This window comes from Trachurus trachurus, assembly GCF_905171665.1.
Source record: "Trachurus trachurus genome assembly, chromosome: 8".
NCBI lineage: Eukaryota > Metazoa > Chordata > Actinopteri > Carangiformes > Carangidae > Trachurus > Trachurus trachurus.
The window spans coordinates 32,526,618-32,546,731 of record NC_139905.1 but is presented as its reverse complement, the minus strand read 5'-3'; the positions used below and the strand labels follow the sequence as shown (position 1 = coordinate 32,546,731).

General features: G+C 43.7%; 1 protein-coding gene across 1 annotated transcript; it reads left to right on the top strand.

Moving 5' to 3' along the window:
* Positions 1 to 209: 209 nt before the first annotated feature.
* On the top strand, positions 210 to 19,785 carry LOC310990639 (phosphoribosyl pyrophosphate synthase-associated protein 2). The gene is made up of 11 exons (XM_083978108.1): positions 210 to 329; positions 4,200 to 4,360; positions 7,937 to 7,989; positions 11,995 to 12,061; positions 12,191 to 12,363; positions 14,372 to 14,487; positions 16,039 to 16,094; positions 16,383 to 16,531; positions 17,264 to 17,334; positions 18,866 to 19,012; positions 19,103 to 19,785. The coding sequence occupies exons 2-11, from the start codon at positions 4,278 to 4,280 to the stop codon at positions 19,259 to 19,261; spliced, it is 1,074 nt and encodes a 357-aa protein (XP_083834234.1). The 5' UTR covers positions 210 to 329; positions 4,200 to 4,277; the 3' UTR covers positions 19,262 to 19,785.
* Positions 19,786 to 20,114: the final 329 nt, after the last annotated feature.

Here is a 20,114-nt window from a genome sequence, read left to right as displayed (position 1 = left end):
GTCTTTCTCAACTTTCTCTCCATCAGCTGAATAATTATCAGTTATCTGCTTTCCAGTAGTTTGCACATTGTATTAAATTTTCGAAATATTAGTATCGACGACTTTGGGCATCTCTGTGAGGGTTTTGTTGTTTACGGGTTTAAAAGGAACACCTGAACGCACCCCAGTTAATATTTCCCGGTTTCTGATTGGTCGAGCTGCGCGTCCATCATAACCAAACCTCGCAGTCAGTCAGAGAGTGAGGGGGAACAGGTTGAAAAGGAGCTGAAGAGGCTCACAGATTCAAATACTGTGGTTGCAGCTTGTAACCGGACCTAAAATACAAACTGGTGAGAATTTCTTTTTATTGTCCTGTATTTATTTAGTCGTAGTTATTGTGTTTCCCGCGTGTTACAGAGACAGACCTGCTTTCTGATGCGTGAGAAATTAAATCGCGCATTCATTAGCTTCGCCGTACCAAGATTATTTCTGACGGAGCTATCGCGTTAGTACTCATGTGTTAACGTTAGCTAACGCCATCCCATGATGTCAGAAGCACACATTAAGGATAAATATGAGCTAATGCTGACTTTATCAACATAACCGCTCACATACAACAGTCAGCACTATCCTAATTTAATATACCGGGCTAACCTCCATTCACTGTCTGAATACAACACAGCCCTGTTCAGGGCTCGTTAGCTTAGCAACGTGACCAGGCTAACGTCGTGACTGTTGATAGTTAGGATGAACCATCACCAGCCCTCATTTAAAACACAGCGAACCACATTTATCTCATAAAAGAACATTAACATTTTCGACATGTGTGTGTTTAAGACAATAATTACCCGTCCAGGCAGTTACTGTACAGCGTGGTGTTGTGGTGACACATGGTTGCATATGGCATGTGATGGCAGCCCAGCCTTTTTTTGTTTGCTGTGTTATTGTTCTCTGTCTGAACTTCCTCAAGTGTGCGACTGCAGGTAGACTCAACATCACAACACAAACCATAGACCGTGTATGCTAAGACCTAAATAAATGAATGAATACATAAAAAATAACAAGAATATAAGAAATCAAATGTATATTTATAATTTTAAAAAAAAAAGGTAAAATAGTACGAAGATAATTAGCATGTGTAGATAGGATGATTTATAGATATAACGCAGTTGAGGTGGTACAGACTGTTGCCCCTTCACAGTAAAAGCTCATTGTCTGCTGACTGGTTGTGGTTTGACAAGGCGCGTGCTGCTGAGGGGCGCAACCAACCGTTATTTCCACCGTTGATTCATCTGCCAGTTGTTTTCTCGATTAGTCTGGTCAGTTGTTTAGCTATGAAATGTAGGAAGATAATGTAAAGTGGTCATTGATATCACCAAGAGTTGCTAAAAAATGACCAAACTACAGTATATAGCCTAGTTATTATCAAATTATTTGTTTGTTCATATCAATTGAATAATTGATTAATTTGCTATTTATTGCAGGTCTAGCTATGTTGTGGTGATTTTCACAGTAGGAAATTTATCTGAACTATTGCAATTGCTGATTCTGGACAATTGGTCCAATTTATAGGCTAGTAGTTTCAGTTTCAACTGCTGTAAGTAACATGTTGTAGGATGGTGCTGCAGCTCCGTCTATAAGGGAACTCCTTGTTTCTGTATAAGGAAGCTTCTTTAATAACTCAGTCATAGTATTTGTGAAAATGAACGTTTGTCCAAGTTATTTTACAAAGGTTGATTTAAAGCAGATATCAGTGGAATGTTTTTGTTAATATAAGTCCTAAATAGTCCTATTTTCCGTCAGCAATCACATACATGAAGTATTTCAGCCTAAACACGAGTCTCTCCGTCACTCTGCTCTGCTGTAACCCGAGGAGAACATTTTCCTTGTGGGATACAAGTGTTATCCAATGAGGAGACTAGAACGGCATGAAGGGCTGTGTGTGCAGCCAAGGGATGCGCGTGAATGTGGTGACGTAGCACGAGGACCAATTGATGCCTGACAAGGGCGGGGGCTGCTAACTCATGGTGCGTTCAAAGAAACTCATACTTTGTGTTTTTCCTTCCTGTGAAGTCATACCAGTTCGATCTGGTACGAGTTCACGGGTCGGAAGTTACGAGTGGCCGTTATAGGGAACTTTCACAGACAACAGGATGGTAAAAACACGAGCTACGGGTTACCTGGAACGCTACCAAGTCGTAGTTGTGACTTGAAGCTGTAACTTACGGTTTCAAAAGCCTGCCTTGAACGCAGCATTAGCCGAAACGGCCGTGAAGCTGATATCTGCTTTAAAGCAGAAGTAAGCGATATTTTTGTGTTAACTCATTGAGTGCCGCGCTCCTTTCCAAAGTTTTAGTCAAGTGTACCGGCAATTTAGACCATTTTTGACGATTTTTGTAGAGCCACAGTGTATTCTATATTATTGCCACCAACACATACTGTGGCTCAATTGAAAGGTTTAACTTAATGCTTCAAGTGGCCACAAACCGTTTGTTTCTACGTGCCTCCGTTCCTGAGAAAAGTCAAGCTAAACATGGCTGGGTTTCACCAAAATCCCTCCTTTTTTTCTAGAAAAGGAGATAGAGCGTCTTTTATGAAAGGTGCGCTGTTTGTGTCTGTCGCTCTTCTGACACTCGCATTTCTGGATCAAAGGGCTCGTATAAGATAAATATATACAACAATTGTTGTTCTATTCACAAAACCACCATCGGGGGCGGGGGGGGCGCCACTAAACAACAATAACACAGACGCACCGTGCCGTGTCACAGCTTCTCCCCGCGGAACGTGAGGGTCAGTCGGCCACCACGGCTCGGGAAGACCGGTCCCGCCGGTGGTCGCGGTCCTTCTGTGGTTCGGGTCGGTGATGCCGGTCTGCTTTGGCCCAGAGACCATCAGATTTTACCGCGGGAGGACTTTGGGGAGGACACGGTGTTGCTCCAGATGAAGACCGGGCGGACTGTCGGCTGAGAGCTTCCTGTTTCTGCTCCGAGCAGCCCGAGCAGCTCGAGCAGCTGGAGCAGCAGCGCAGGTGAGAGCAGAGCAGCTGCTGCATCTGCATGCAGAACTCGTTTGCAGAAGCCGAGTTATGATAAAAACTTCCAGATCATGAGCTGTCATGTGACTTTGATCGTCATCTATTTCAGTTCTCCTCGTCGTAGAGTCCCCAAATTTACATATAATGTGTATTAAAGTGTCTATTTTCATAATTAAAAAAAAAAGCCAAAAACGTAAAATTACGTTTTTGGCACTCAACGCATGGGAACGAAAAACGAGAAATTACGTGGTTGGCACTCAATGAGTTAATATATAAGTCTTAAATAGTTGTATCTTCCGACAGCAATCACTTCTATAGAGTGTTTGGACCGAAACACGGGTCTCTCAGTCGCTCTGCTCTGAGCCGAGGAGAAAACTTTTCTCGTATCCTACAAGTTTTATCCAATGAGGAGAGAGAACGGCATGAAGGGCTGTGTGTGCAGCCAAGGGATGCGCCTGAATGTGGTGACGTAGGGATGAGGACTAATAGATCCATGACGAGGGCGGGGGCTGCTAACTCCGTCGGCTGACAAGAAGTTATGGTGCGTTCAAGGAAACTCGTAACTCGTGTTTTTCCGACCTGTGAAGTCGTACGAGTTCACGGGTCAGAAGTTACGAGTGGCCGTTATAGTGACTTTCACAGGTAAAACAGGTCGGAAAAACACGAGTGGGTTGCCTGGAACGCTACAAAGTCGTAAGTCGTGACTTGAAGCTGTAATTTACGGTTTCAAAAGCCTGCCTGGAACGCAGCATTAGCCAAAACGACCGGAACGCTTACTTCTGCTTTAAATATCGTTGTTGTTATGCATGTTTTTAACTTCAGAACAGCTCTGAAGAGTGGAAACAACAGAGGCCGTTATGACTATGAGTCTAAATACCAGTATAGATAAAACTGATATTTAGTTTCCCCTGTCCCATGCTCACATGAGTACCCACTTGTCCAGTCAAGGTTGAGTGATCACCATATTTTTATATTCCAGTCTGTCTCTCATGATTTTATACACTGAGGGAAAAAGAGATCTTTAAACATGAGTCATCGCTTTTTCTGTTCAGTGTCTTACAGTATTGTGCGTCTTTAAAGACCAACCAAAATATGTTTCCTGTTCCTCCCCGAGTCGAGATTCGAAAGCTGACCCGATGATTTTTAAAGGAAGTAACCCCCCCCCTCCTCTCTCTCTCCACTGCAGGAAGGGCTTAGCGCAGCGTGGGTGCCCAGGGATCCACTGCCTGAGTGTGGGGAGAGCAGCGGCCAAGACCCCAGAGTCATGAACCACACCAAGGGCGGCCTGGTCATCTTCACCGCCAACTCCCACCCCTCAGGCCGCGAGCTCAGCAAGAGGATTGCAGAGTGAGTACAGGAGGGAATAGCTGACATATTAAAAACATTTGCAAAAAGAGGAAACATCCCATATCGGTCACTTGGGAGCAGCTCCGCCGCCTCCTTCGTGTCACATGAGGCGGCTTCTGTTAAATATAGAACCACTGCATGCTTCTTGAGGGACGGGTCTGGATGTGCTGCCTTTGCATCTGAATGAAGGGATTTGCATTTGCCAGCACATGTACAGTGTTTACAATATGGCCGACCAGAGCGTGGCCATGGTGCTACTTCACAAAAGGCAACAATGATGCAGCAAAATGTAATCTCTGTGCAAACATATTTCCAACAACTAAATATGTCTTGCAGCAGTTTTTTTTTCCTTTTTCCTTCCTCTCCTTTTTTTTTTTTCCTTTTTTCCTCCAGTGAATATTCAGTATTTATATTTCATATGTATTTATTTAACAATTTTAAACAAAAGGAATCTTTTCTTTTTTTCTCTCACGCTTCAATAATATGCCATGCCTGTCATTAATTGTCATTTAATTCTTCTGCAAATGGTAGATGAGCTGACAGACAAATGAATTCCCCTTTGTGGATTAATAAAGTAATTAGTATTAGTATTAGTATTAATATAGGTTTGTCACGCGGTAATTCATTCACAGGACACTGTCTCTGACTTAGGTCGACTGTTACATCGCTGCTGTCCTTGGGCTTTGTTAAACATTTTCAAATTCTGCCTGAACCAAGAGAAGCACACTGAGTAAGACACCTTGGAGCTCTGTACAAGTCTGTTTAATGGAAATATGGGATGGACAAATACATGACTTAACTCTGTTTGTTTGTTTTTCCACCATTCCAACTGCTGAACAGTCACGTTTAATCCTGCAGCTGAGTGACGACTCCTCACAAGTTAGAGATAGGATAAAGTACAAAAAATGGAAAATAAAGATATAGAGGTTCAAAAACATTGCTTGTTCAAACAGAGAAATGCATAATATCCTCCAGACTAGAGCAGCCAGAGGATCGGACAGTATAGGAGAAGAGTAACTGTGCGTTCACACCAAACGCCATGGTGGCGATGTCGATGTATCGTGTCGCTTGATCACATTTTTGATCATCACGTTGCGATTACGCAAACCACCTCCCGTTATTTTCTTCACCTCGCTCTGTTTTCTATCTCTCGTCCACCATGGCTGAGTTAACAACCAGAGTTGCACTTGACCTGTTGTGGACCCAAACGCCGGCCCGCCATGTCTGGTTTTATTGCGATGGCGGTAAAAGTACGACGTTGTATCGTAGAGCTCCATAACTACTTCAGTGACGTGGTTTGATATCAACGCTGACTGGATGTCGCGGCACAGTGTCACGCCATTTCTCTCAAAAGTTCAAATTTTTCAACTTGAAGCGACACACGCGATGAGGCGGTGGATGCTTCATTGCATCACCCAAAGCGCCATCACGCGCCATCGTGTCGTTTACATTGATTTTGAATGGAAGCTTGTGGCGTTCAGGGTTTCCTGCTAACTTCTGGCCGGGGGGGAGGTGAGTGGGGGGGTTCAACCCCAGAACGGTTGCCAAAACCGTTCTCTGCAAAAAAAAATTAATTAATTAATTTGATTACCACTCAAACTTACAAATACAATATGGTGATGGTAGCCTATGTGAATATTTATTTAAATTCACATGCATGAACAGAGTTTTTTCATTCAAACATAATCAAGTTCTTCACCAAAAAGAAATTTTACAAAAACAAAAACTACAATTATAAAGGGGTGTACTGATTTGTTTTAACAACGATTCAATTTGAATCAAGATTTGTGGCTGCCACTGCCAATACAATTCAAGGAGATACTGGTTCACTTAGAAAGATGAGATCCAATACAATTCAATGACTTGAAATCGATTCAGTAGCTTTTTAGCCAAAAATTCAACCAGTGTGACTGTGAAATAAATTCCTGGACAGTTTTTAGAGAAAATGAGAAGGGGCCAGAAGTTCAAAAGCTCCCAGGTGTGTCCAATATATTCTGATATTCACAACAACAAAAGAAGTTATTAATAATAACACTATAGCAAGAGGCACACAGCTATGCATGCTGTCAATACCATTAGTGCCGACTTTTAAACCCATCTGCAGAATGTTCAGCATTTGTACAAACCCTTCACCTCAAGAAGATCCAATTGAGTCAGACACACGCACACACACACACACATTAACTTGCATATTTCACTCAGAGGACCGGTGGATCAGCTGGTGTGTGCGCGGTGTTGCCTGCCCTGTATGATCCATTTTTCTCTCTCTCTCCATCGCGCTGTACATCTTCATAAGCCATACACTTTCTACACAAGCCATAGGTCGAGGTGTGTGGGGTGAGATAGAAATAAGGTGGAGCAGAGCTTCTCTCATGTTGAGTTCCATAGTAAGACAGGTGCGTCAGTGCCAGTAGATGGTCGTGGACTCGTGCGTCAGGCATTTGGCTCCTAATGGGACTGGCTGGTTTGACGTGACTTTATCATTAAAAGTGCTTAAAAAAAAAGGAGCTGTCAACTACAGGGTTCGTACGGTCATGAAAAACCTGGAAAAGTTATGGAAATTGAAAATGCAATTTCTAGGTCCTTGAAAAGTTATGGAAAAATAAAATCCTCTGTAAAGTTTTGGAAAAGTCATTGAAATAGTTGAACTAGACGCGTCAGGTAGCGCCGGGGGAGGGATATTATTCTTTGATAAAAATAGAGTCGTACATGAAATTTTATTGAGAATTTTACAGGGGAGCACAGCACATGTTGACCGGGGCACGTGCCCTGCTAAAAAAGTGTCTGGCGACGCGCATGCTTAAGCCGTGTCGCTTGCATGCATTGCATCGTTTTTCTTTTCTTTGCCGGACATTCTAGCGCGGGCGCTACAGATGTCAGACCGGGCAGAACGCCTGGCCAAATAAGGTCTGCAGGAAACCCTGGCGTTCATCACCTCCATCGCGTTTGGTGTGAACACACAGTAAGAAGTGACACACAAGCTGAGCTTCTACAAGATGCCACTTAATCTTTAAGATGAATAAATGCAGTAAAACTGGCCAGTGACCTGGTCACCTGCAGCCAGCTTCAAAATAACAACCTGGGCTCCACGTGGTGCAGCATCGTTGTTCACATCTCATCATGTTCTGTGTAAACACCACTTTCATTACCTGCAAGACCAAGTGGAAAAGCACCCGGTGCTGCAGCTGCAGCCCTGACTCCACCACGACACAGGAGTATGTGGATGTTTATACAACAAAGATTCAGCCTGGTATGAAAACTCCTCGCTCCATTTGTGTGTCCGTGTGTGTTTGTGCGCATTCATGCGGCAGTGGAGCGGCAGTATAATGCAGCATGTTAACGGTTAACAGGGAGAAAATGTGCAGAATGCAGACTGAGTTTGTGGCAACTTATAACAAGCTGATCTGCTCAAAGGAGCAGTTTGGCAACAAATAAATCCAAATACAGGCTACTGGCAGTATGTACTCTTTTCTTTCTTTATGTAATTTGTTATGTATAAAATAACACGCTACCTCTGGAATCCCTTATTTGTGAGACTGCAAAATGTAAACCAAACATTCTCTCTCTCCCCTCCAGGCGGTTAGGGGTGGAGCTTGGCAAGGTGCAGGTCTACCAGGAAGCTAACAGAGGTGAGATTATGTCTTATTGTACTTATCAACATGAACTGTATTGGGTGAAGAAGTGGTCTCACTCAGACCAGTCACAACTCATTGAGTGAAAGAGGAGACGTATGTATGCAAAACATGGATAAGATGGAGCCCTGTGGTGCAGCCCTGACTGTTCAAAAGGGAAAGTTAAAGGGATAGTTCACCCAAAATTTAAATTTCAGAGTCCTCCGTGGCTTCTCTGAGTTACAGGGGGTCTCGGCGTAGCAGTGCATGTCCATATAACGGTTGCAAATGGATACCAACTGTCTTCGTAACAAAAAACATCCAAATACCTCCATGCTACAAAAATTAAATAAGTCTATATTTAAAGCTTGTTTGTAGCGGAGGCTCCTCTTCCCGGTACGAACCAGGAAGAGGAGCCTCCGCTACAAACAAGCTTGAAATATAGACTTATTTAATTTTTTTCGGAAGAATTTCGCATGTCGGGGCTTCAATACAAGACGGACATTACATATGAGCAGCATGGAGGTATTTGGATGTTTTTTGGTGTGTCTTTTTGTTACGAAGACAGTTGGTATTTGCAACCGTTATATGGACATGCACTGCTACGCCGAGACCCCCTGTAACTCAGAGAAGCCACGGAGGACTCTGAAACTTCCCCCAGCCCTTAGTCCACATGAGGGGGAGTAGATATTGAGTGAAATTTCAATTTTGGGTGAACTATCCCTTTAACATGGGAGTGTTGGTACGGTTCACCTGGTTTCAGACATGTCTGCATGAAACCAGTTCTGAACTTGTTCAAGCGAAGACTTTATGTGTTTACTAAGATGAAGTGGTTTACAGCAGCAGAAACAAACACGGCGAGTTTGACAAACATTGTCCGTTAACAACTTAAACATCACTCAGCCCCGAGAGACAGAGAGAGACAGAGAGAGACAGAGAGAGAGAGAGACAGAGAGAGAGAGAGACAGAGAGAGAGAGACAGAGAGAGAGACAGAGAGAGAGAGACAGAGAGAGAGAGAGAGGCTGGCGACACATGACGTGAACACAGAAATGAAGGAAAGCGCTGTATCACTGGTTAAAGTGTGTAGCTGTTAGACCATGTGTCTACAACACGACAAGTCCTGTGAACTTGAGTCTGTTACATAACATAATAATGTCGTCTGCCGTTTTAACACTTTAGCCTTCAACAGCGTCGGCTGCAGACTCTTTATGTTCTCTGTCTTCTGACTTATTGATGAGCATCACAGTTTTCTCAGTCAACTCCCTACAAGTCCACGTCTGCTGAATTTAATACTTTGAATATATTTTATATACTCCTTAAAGGGATAGTTCACCCAAAATTCAAATTTCACTCATTATCTACTCCCCCTCATGTGGACTAAGGGCTGGGAGAAGTTTCAGAGTCCTCAGTGGCTTCTCTGAGTTTACAGCGGGGCTCCGTGCAGCACTGCATGTCCATATGACGGTTGCGAATGGGCCTCACTTTTCTTCGTCCAAAAAGACACACCAAAAAACATCCAAATACCTCCATACTGCTCGTCTGTAATGTCCCTCTTAAGCCCCAACATGAGAAATTGTCCTGAAAAAAATTAAATAAGTCTATATTTTAAGCTTGTTTGTAGCGGAAGCTCCTCTTCCTGAAATATAGACTTATTTAATTTTTTTCGGGACAATTTCTCATGTTGGGGCTTCAATACAAGGCGGACATTACAGACTAGCAGTATGGAGGTATTTGGATGGTTTTTGGTGTGTCTTTTTGGACGAAGAAAAGTGGTTCTCAACCGTCATATGGACATGCAGTGCTGCACGGAGCCCCACTGTACCTCAGAGAAGCCACGGAGGACTCTGAAACTTCTCCCAGCCCTTAGTCCACATGAGGGGGAGTAGATAATGAGTGAAATTTGAATTTTGGGTGAACTATCCCTTTAAAAGAAAACCACCAGTATCTCATTAACCTCAAATAGTCTTTATTTCTGCTATAAATCTAAATTCCAAACACGGTGTGGACTTGAAACAGAAGTCTGCATGGTTGTTGTGGAGCTGCAGGACTGTAGCTGTAGAAACGGGCTGGTTCCCACAGGAGAAACGCTTTGTTTGTTCTATCAGACCCAAAACAAAGTCTACTCTCTGATTTATTGCTCGTTATATAAGTCAGCAGCTGAGCTTTTTGAGTAAAAATGCCATTTATCCCCGACGACTCTCTCCGGCTGGGAGATTATTTAACCAAAAGTGTTTTTGAGTCGCAGAAGTTAAGTCTCCTCTGACTAATCACTAACATCTGAAAGTCGGCAGTAGTTACACATGATGAAATATGAAATAATTATATTACTAATTTCCAAAGTGCTGGATAAATGCTAACTCCAACCTATGGCCCTTAAATTTCCTCCCACAGTGCATGCTCAGTGTGTTGCCTTCAGGAGCAGAGTACTGACTCTCAGGAAGACTTTGCAAACTGTTCCCTGGGTGCAACAAGATAGTGATAGGACACAGACAAAACAGAGCATGTGTGCAGCAGGAGACAGATCAGTCGAGGTCCAAGTGCAGACCAGAGAAATCAAAGGGGAACTGAGAAGTGAAATCTGTCTAGAAGGTACAGAATGTATTGAAACACTAATGTCTTTCAATTAGGGCTGCACGATATATCGTTTTACATCGTACATTGCGATGTGCGCATGCGCAATAGTCACATCGCAGGATGCGCAATGTTTTCTCTCTCTTTTTTTCAACATTTCAACTTTTATTTTGCTTCAGAAAAGCTCTGAACCAGCTCCTTGTGCAGCTCTCCCTCTCCCCCTCACTTGACTGAGCAGGAGCCATCACCCCTCCTCCCCTCCTCCCCTCCTCCCCTCCTTCCCTCCTCCCCTCCTCCCTTAACCATGCGCACACTCAGGGAAAGCAGCATGTTCACAACTAGGTGTTCACAACAGACTTTTTCTCCTGTAAAAGCGTGTCTGTGGTTGTTTCTCACCCTGTGTAAGGTGCGGTGGCTGCATCCAGCTGAACAGAGCCCGTCGCCCGCATCATGAAAGTGAAACGTAACGTGTTGCGCTGCTTGTTTACAAGTATCCGCCTGTCAGTCACAGAGCAGCAGCCGCTTCACCCCCTGAGGTCGGCGTCATCGCTAGTGATGCCAGAGGTTTTGTTGTCCTCTTTCGTGTCTATTTCCATAACGGAAAATGATAACAGCATAATTCTTTTTTTTATTAAAACCGGGACACTTCAGGCTTTATGCCGATCCCATCGGTGTGTCTGTAAAAACCATAGATCCATGGTAGAAGCCGAGCAGTCAAGCCGGTAAGATCGTGTATCCAATAGGAGACCCGGGTGCCGTCACATGACGAGCTGTGAGCGGTCACATGATCAGCCAAAGATTGTTTTTACATCAAGATGCTTGCTCTGTTGATGTATGATCAATACTATCAGGAAATCTCCCATAAATCCTGACCCTAATCTCATTAAAAAAATTTAATCATTTGATTGTAGTTATTTTTTAATATCGCAATATACTATCGCGGAAAATTGCAGTGAATGAAAAAATCGCAATGTCATTTTTTTCCAATATCGTGCAGCCCTACTTTCAATACATAGGTTATAGATCAGGATCAGCTCATGCAATACCTCTGTGGCTCTTTTTCTATTTCGTCAGTTTCCTAGAGCAGCGCCAGAGGATGTGAGCTAAATACTCAAGTTGAAGTTCCTCAACCTGTAATACTCACACAACACAACTGGGTTAATAGCAGTTTTGACTCTGTTCCCTGTGTGTTTGTGTGTAACATTTGTCTCTGACTAAGAAGCATTTTGGTTTCTAATCTCTTTTCTATGGAGGCACATTGTTGGAATGCTACTATCTACAATTGCACTGTGTGTGTGTCACAAAGGGCTCAGTCCTCTAATGAAGCCGACAGGCCTTGCAGCCATTGTTAAGAGGTGTGTGTGTGTGTGTGTGCGCGCGACTGGATGTCTGTTTACGTGCGCATGTTCTCTTGCTACTCTCTCCTTCTGACACCCCATTTGTTTCCATAGAAACAAGGGTACAGATCCAGGAGTCGGTGCGAGGCAAAGATGTCTTTGTGATTCAGACGGTGTCCAAGTAAGGAAGAACACACACACACACACAATTTAAAGTTTCAACATTTTCCACTCTGCAACATCGCTCATCATGTTTTGTTAATTCTCTCCTTCTCTCCACCTCTTCCCTCCCGTCCCTCGGCTGCACCAGGGATGTGAACACCACCATAATGGAGATGCTGATCATGGTGTACGCGTGCAGGACGTCCTGTGCCAGAAGCATCACAGGAGTTCTCCCCTACTTCCCTTACAGCAAGCAGTGCAAGATGAGGAAGAGGGGCTCCATCGTCTCCAAGCTCATCGCCTCCATGATGTGTAAAGCTGGTGAGTGGGAGAAGGCTATTGTTACAGAGGTATTGTTAAAGGGATAGTTCAACATTTTGGCAAATTAGCCCATTGCTATAATCCCTATAGTCATCAGGGGTCGACAATATAAATGGCCCGGTGGCCCGGACGTACTTTTCAAACCGTCAGGGCCACCAGAACGCTCCAAACACTGGCCCGGTGGGGCCAGTGAAAATAATGCCTTGAAAAAAATATAACAAGTAAATAAATAAATCTAATTTCACATTAAATCCCTGTGGTTTGAAATGATAACTGTCAAATCGTCTCGGTAATTAGTGCTAAGAGATCCCGACCCGATCAACGACAGAGACATCTACTTTCTGTGCGCAGCCAGCGCTGTGCCCTGGCACGTCAGCACCACCTGCAAGCAGCTCACTCACTGCTGCTGATAGAAGGTCGTCACAAGAACCGATAAAAACCTTTTTCTTAACCATGAAACTTCCCTCCTCCTCAGCGCGTCGGGTCGAGTCCTGTCGGGACCGACGCCAACGTTACACACGGGCCAGAGCTCGCGCTGGGGCGCCAGCTGTTCGGTGTGCGCCACAGCGGTGGCACGTCACGTGACATTTAGACCATAATAACAACAACAAAAAAACGTGTGTAAACGCAAAACTGAGCTGAAAATGAAACAATGAGTCAATTTTGCACCAGTCTGTGGAAACAGCCTAAACGTGAATGAATGAGAACAACAGTTATATCACTGAACTACTTGGAGGTTAAAAGTAATGACTACATGACTTCATGTTTGTGTTGAGGCATATTTACCATTTTAACTCTGTTTTTACTTCATTGTTAAACCACAGTGGAGGCTAAATATGTGAAACAGTTATTTATTTATTAAATAAAGTAGCCTGATGAATTTAAAAGCACTTTTTTTGACCTTCTTTAATGAAATTGAATGAAAAATATCTGATACAGGATATAAATCCTTTACATCAGACTCAAATAAATAACAACATACAAAAATTAAACACAAATATACCAACTCATACATAATCACTAAAATACATATAACAAAATAATCCCCCAAAATCTCAAGAAACTACAAGATCGTGGTATTGAATAAGTATCAAGAATGTTGGAAATTGACTAGTAATGGTATCAGAAAGTTCCAGCCTCGATGGCGAGACCGCAGGAATTGGCTGGGATATGTTGTTTTTCGTTAATATGGGGATCGATACCTATTGTCCTGGGCCAGTGGTTAGAATGGCGGGGCCAGTGATCTTCAGAAGCCACTGGCCCAGGGTGCCAGTGGCAAATTTCCCTTATTGTCTACCCCTGGTCATAGCAGTAGGTTCGTTACCTTTAATTGTCGGTGCAAGCTATTTTTTAGAACGGCAGAGCAGAGCCGTGAGCTGCTCAGAGCTACGCTACGGAGGCTCATGGAATGTCTTGGTTTCCCTCATCAAACTCATCAAATACACAATCCAACAACTCCACAACGCTCTGGTGGACAAGTTGTGATCTGCACATTCACCACTATGAGATAATAACACAACGTTACCAGACAGAGTTGTTTTAGAGGGAAATGCAGAGACTAAAAAACTGCCCCCGACGGGAACGCGCATCAGTGGTTTTGCATGAATTTACCTCTAAAACAACTCTGTCTGGTAACGTTGTGTTATTATCTCATAGTGTGGTGAATGTGCAGGTCACAACTTGTCCACCAGAGCGTTGTGGAGTTGTTGGATTGTGTATCCGATGAGTTTGATGAGGGAAACCAAGAAATCCCATGAGCCTCCATAGCGTAGCTCTGAGCAGCTCACGGCTCTGCTCCACCGTTCTAAAAATAACTTGCACCGACAATTAAAGGTAATGAACCTACTGCTATGACTATAGGGATTATGGCAATGGGCCAATTGGTCAATCTTGGTCAATTTGCCAAAATGTTGAAGTAACCCTTTAAGTGTCTGTCATGGCTGCTGGTGAAAGTGTGTGCTGTTATAACTGTAAAGCTTAACGCTGTCAAACTGACCTGTGTGTGCAGGTCTCACACACCTGATCACCATGGACCTCCATCAGAAAGAGATCCAAGGCTTCTTCAACATCCCAGTGGACAATCTGAGAGCCTCGCCCTTCCTGCTGCAGTACATCCAGGAGGAGGTGAGGACACACAGTCATTCACAGCACCATCACTTATCTATTTGGATTGATTCATTTAACTACATCATTACAACAGGGGTAGACAATAAGGGAACTTTGGCTTTTGAAGATCACTGGCCCCACCATTCTAACCACTGGCCCAGGACAATGTCAGGTTTCCATCCCCATAATAACAAAAAAGAACATATCCCAGCCAATTCCATATTTCGCCATCGAGGCTGGAGCTTTCTTATATACCAATACCAGTACATTTCCACAATTCTCGATACCACGATTTTAAAAAAAAACATGTGCTTCTAAATTCATTAGGCTACTTTATTTAATTAATTCATAAATAAATAACTGTTTCTCAAACTTGTATTTAAGCTTCACTGTGGTTTAACAATGAAGTAAAAACAGAGTTAACATGCCTCAACACAAAGGGAAAGTCATGTAGTCATTTCTTTTATCTTCCAGTAGTTCAATGATAGAACTGTTGTTCTCATTCATTCACTTTTAGGCTGTTTCCACAGACTGGTGCAAAACTGACTCATTGTTTAATTTTTCAGCTTTGTTTTGTGTTTACACACGTTTGTTTTTTCTCTGCTCCTAACCATCATGGATGTATTATGGTCTAAACGCGCACCGAGCAGCTGGAGCCCCGTTCACATAAACGGAGCACGAGCTCGACTGTAACCGCACCAAGACCCAGCGCGCGCTCTGGCCTGCGTGTAACGTCCGTATCGGCCCCGACAGGACTCGAAACAACGCGCTGAGGGCAAAGTTTCACCGTACCGAAAAAAAGGTTCTTATCGGTTCTTGTGACAACCTTCAATCAGCAGCAGTGAGCGAGCGGCGCGCGTTCCGCAGGAGCGAGCTGCTGCTGCTGCAGCTGTTTGCAGGTGGTGCTGACATCCCAGCGCTGCTGCACACAGGAAGTAGATGTGCCTGTCTTTGATCGGGTTGGGATCTCGTAACAGTAACACTATGTGTTAGCGGTAATTACCGAGACAATTTCACAGAAATAATTTCGAACCAAAGGGAATTCATGTGAAATTAGATTTTTTACTTGTTTTTTTTTTTTTCAAGGCATTATTTTCACTGGCGGTTTTAAAAGTACATCCGGGCCACCGGGCCATTTATATTGTCGACCCCTCAATTACAAACAGTTTTTACTGCTGCAGGATACTTTACTGAGAAATTGTCTGTACTTTGACATTTTGGTTAGTATGATGATAACTGGTCTTATTTTTTTCTTGAACAAGAAGGTTTTAAAATTGAATAATTCAAAATGGCTAAAGGTTAAAACTAACAGGCCCCAGGCATAAAATCATCATCCTCATTAGTTCATGTTCAGACCTAAAGAAACCTCCTTATTCCTGGAGGTACAAGTATCAAGATCAGCCTGTTACTTTGTAGATTTGTTAAGCTGTTAAACTACACACACACAGACGACTGAGATCGAGTGTTTATACGTTTCAGTGTTACAAAAGAAAAGGCTGTTAGATGTCGACAAGTCATTGACTTTGAATGTGACGTTAATGAGCCTCTTTATTTTCCGTCCCCCTTCAGATCCCCGACTATAGAAACGCTGTGATCGTGGCCAAATCTCCAGCATCTGCCAAAAGGTACAGTAGGTTTTCTACAACCTGCTGTGTTTATTAAATCACCTTCAACTGTGCTGAGCTCCAACTCCGTTATGTTTGAAGTTAATTAACATGTTAATGACACACCCCTGTTGTTCTCCTCTCACCACTCTGCTTGTCTTTTTTCAACCTTTTATTGTTGAACACATTTAAACTCAACTGCTGCCTTCAGATAAAGGAGCTCGGTACATTGTTATTAATCATTACCCATTGTGTATATTTATATGTGTGTGTGTGTGTGTGTGTGTGTGTGTTCCTATGTGCATGCAGGGCTCAGTCATTTGCAGAGCGGCTGCGTCTGGGTATAGCAGTGATCCACGGCGAAGCTCAGGACGCAGAGTCGGACCAGGTAGACGGACGACACTCCCCACCCACCGTCAAGACCACCGGAGCCATTCACCCCAGCATGGACATACCATGTAATGCACACACAGTACAGATGAACCCTGTAAACACCAAGCCGTCTGAGAGAATCTACCATATACCCCTTTCCCACTGGCCAAAAAACCTCTTTAAACCCGCTAACAATCGGCTTTTTCCACCCGCGCCAAACTAATCGGCAAGCGACGCGGGTTAAAATCGTCTTCAATCGGCTCGGCTCCGATCGGCTTGCAGTGGAAACGCCAGACCCGGGTCAACCCGCTAATTTACGTGATGACACTGAGCGTTATGTGCCGCCACGTCATCGCGCCGGTCGTGTCTCATATCACGTACCAAAACAAAGCTCTGCTCTCATTAGAGACTGGGATCAAAAGATCAAACAACACTGACCAAAAACGACTGAAAAAAAAGAAGCAACAGTCTGTTTAAAGGTTGGGTCTGGAGTTTTGTGCCCAAAAATAAACATTAGACTTGTACAAATGAAATCCGTCTTAATCATCACCTATGGGCTTCTAGTCCTGTGTGGTGTGTGCTGTGCCTCGGCGGACGGACCTCACACTCCGCGGCGGCCGGCTGTGGCATGACACTGTGTTACTCGCACTGCGGATGAAAGCGGGGCGACTGGTTTATGCTCTGTCTGATCCCCCACGTCGACCCGCTAATTTTAGTGGGAAAACGGCTTTAGAAAGGAACATACAGAATGTAGATCAAAGATATCCTGAAACACAGTGTGTCTAACTGTGTCTGTGTCCTGTTGATGTTGTTTCCAGTGTTGATCCCTAAAGAGAAGCCTCCCATCACTGTGGTAGGAGATGTAGGAGGACGTATCGCCATCATCGTGGTGAGAATATACAGTTTGATGGATTTGAACACATTATTTATGGCCTAATGAATCACATTTCCTCATATTATGAATAAGCATTTTTATGGAGATCTTTTAAAAGAGGTAAAAACATCACACACAGTGACTCACAGTTTGCCAAATGATGAGCTGCAGCAGAGAGAAGAAGCTGCTTTTCGGCTGCAGGTGGGTATCTCTGTGCGAGACATAAAGGAAAGTGGTCCTGTGGGAGGGATGAACACTGTACAATGCCTTCATGACACCACTATCGATGGATCCAGAGTCTGGTTTTTCCACAGAGAATTGCTTATTCTTCTCTGTTTTGCTGTGGCTTTAATGAGCTTTAGAAGTCACTGTTCCAGTGTGAGCAGAGAGAATGTGAAGCAGCCGAACGAGTGGAGGCTCATACACCAGTCTAACAACTGATGGACCGGCGGAAAACCAGTGCCTCACTGTGTGATCCCACTTTAGTTCAACATAACAAACAATAAACCCCTGGGAATCCATCCATCCATTCTCTCAGTCTAATTTTTATAAGAGCATGTTGCAGCGGCCTAAAGGGCCTCAGCTTCTAGATAAATCACAGAGGTGATAACGGATTGAAATAATTCTTCAAATACACTCGTATTTCTGTACCAAGTCTGAAAATGAGTCGACCAATCAAATGTTTCAATCGCTGTGAGCTGCTTTCTTGCAAATAAAATCTATACAGTATACTTACAGGTTAATGCAGCAGTTTGGAAGGTTTCCTACTGCTATGTTGCTAACAATAGCATTAATAGCTGGTTACTCACTAATCCAAAAGAAACGGGACACTGACATCATGAAATTTAATTTCTTTACTCATGAATATAAAGCAACATCAATATATCTGAAGTTACCATGCTAATGAGCTAACAAGCCCATCTCATCACTTTCTGATGACTCACTGTAGCCTCCAGAGGGCGTATTATAATCTTGTAAACACCACAATATCTGAAGCTAAGTGTAACTGTAGCTGTATCTACATTTCTACTTGACTTAAAGGAGACATATTCTGCCCATTTTCCACAAATTAAAACAGTTCCCAGGTTGCTTAAAGACATGTCTACGACATGTTTTGGTCTCTTTTCATCCTCTCTAAACAGCCCTGTTCACAACGGCTGCTTTCAGTGTCTGTCCCTTTAAATGCAAATGAACCACTGCTTGCCCCGCCCCTTCTACTGGTACCAGGTAGGGGTGGGGTTATGCAAATTCAAAAACGAATGACATCATTGGAGGGCAACTGAGGGAACAGCTCATAAAACCACATCGATTTCAACCTAGGGAGCCTGAAAATGACAGATATTTATGTCAATTCTCACAAGACAAACACCTAAATAAATGTTCAAGAGCCTTCAAAAATTGATATTTAGTGATATGTCCCCTTTAAATTAATTTCTTCCCAGATTCAGGACTGTAAACACTATAAAATGACTTGTCATGTTTGGTGTACCACGCCTCACGAATCAGAAGTGTCAGTGTGGTTGAGACAGATGTGTTTGTCCTATAGGACGACATCATTGACGACGTGGACAGTTTTGTGGCGGCGGCAGAGACGCTGAAGGAGAGAGGGGCCTACAAGATCTACGTCATGGCAACGCACGGCATCCTCTCCTGCGACGCCCCCCGGTTCATCGAGGAGTCGGCCATCGACGAGGTCGCGTTCTGCTTTTATTATTCCATCCTCACTTTCCTGACGCCTCCCTCTCCTCCGTCTTCACCTCCTCCTGTGGTTCCTCTCCTCCAGGTGGTGGTGACCAACACGATTCCACACGAACTCCAGAAGCTCCAGTGTCCAAAGATCAAAACGGCCGACATCAGCATGATCCTGTCGGAGGCCATTCGTCGCATCCACAACGGAGAGTCCATGTCCTACCTGTTCCGCAACATCGGAGTGGATGACTAAACAAACCTCTCACACACACACACACACACACACACACACACACACACACACACACACACACACACACACACACACACACACACACACACACACACACACACACACACACAAAAACAATCTCTATTTGCCTTCTTAGACCTCTCTAGACAAACAGATGAATGATACACAAGGTATCCAGATCCTTACTTGTATTATAACGCATTTGATGTTAACCCTTTCCTCTGAGTGCAGCTTCACATAAAAGATGACACACACACACACATGCACACACACTGACAGATGAGCAAACACTTCCATCACACACTGATCTGTGTTCTGAGTGGACGTTAATGGACTACTGCCTCTCTCTCTCTCTCTCTCTCTCTGCCCTCTTGTCAAACAGTACACAACCACTTTCTCTATAAACATCTCCATCGTCATCCTCCACATGTTCTCTCCATTCAAGTTACCACTGGTGTTAAAGGGATAGTTCACCCAAAATTGAAATTTCACTCATTATCTACTCCCCCTCATGTGGACTAAGGGCTGGGAGAAGTTTCAGAGTCCTCCGTGGCTTCTCTGAGTTACAGGGGGTCTCGGCGTAGCAGTGCATGTCCATATAACGGTTGCAAATGGATACCAACTGTCTTTGTAACAAAAAGACACACCAAAAAACATTCAAATACCTCCATGCTGCTTGTATGTAATGTCCGTCTTGTATTGAAGCCACGAAATGCGAAATTGTCCCGAAAAAAAACAAAGTAAGTCTATATTTCAAGCTTGTTTTGTAGCGGAAGCTTCTCCAAGCTCCTCTTCCCGGTTCGTCAAATTTGGACGAACTGGGAAGAGGAGCTTCCGCTACAAACAAGCTTGA

Coding starts and splice junctions, on each gene's coding strand:
- LOC310990639 (XM_083978108.1), top strand. CDS start 4,278: ATGAACCACACCAAGGGCGGCCTGGTCATCTTCACCGCCAACTCCCAC. Junction 16,095..16,382: donor TCTCCAGCATCTGCCAAAAG/GTACAGTAGGTT, acceptor ATGTGCATGCAG/GGCTCAGTCATTTGCAGAGC. Junction 19,013..19,102: donor AGGAGTCGGCCATCGACGAG/GTCGCGTTCTGC, acceptor CCTCTCCTCCAG/GTGGTGGTGACCAACACGAT.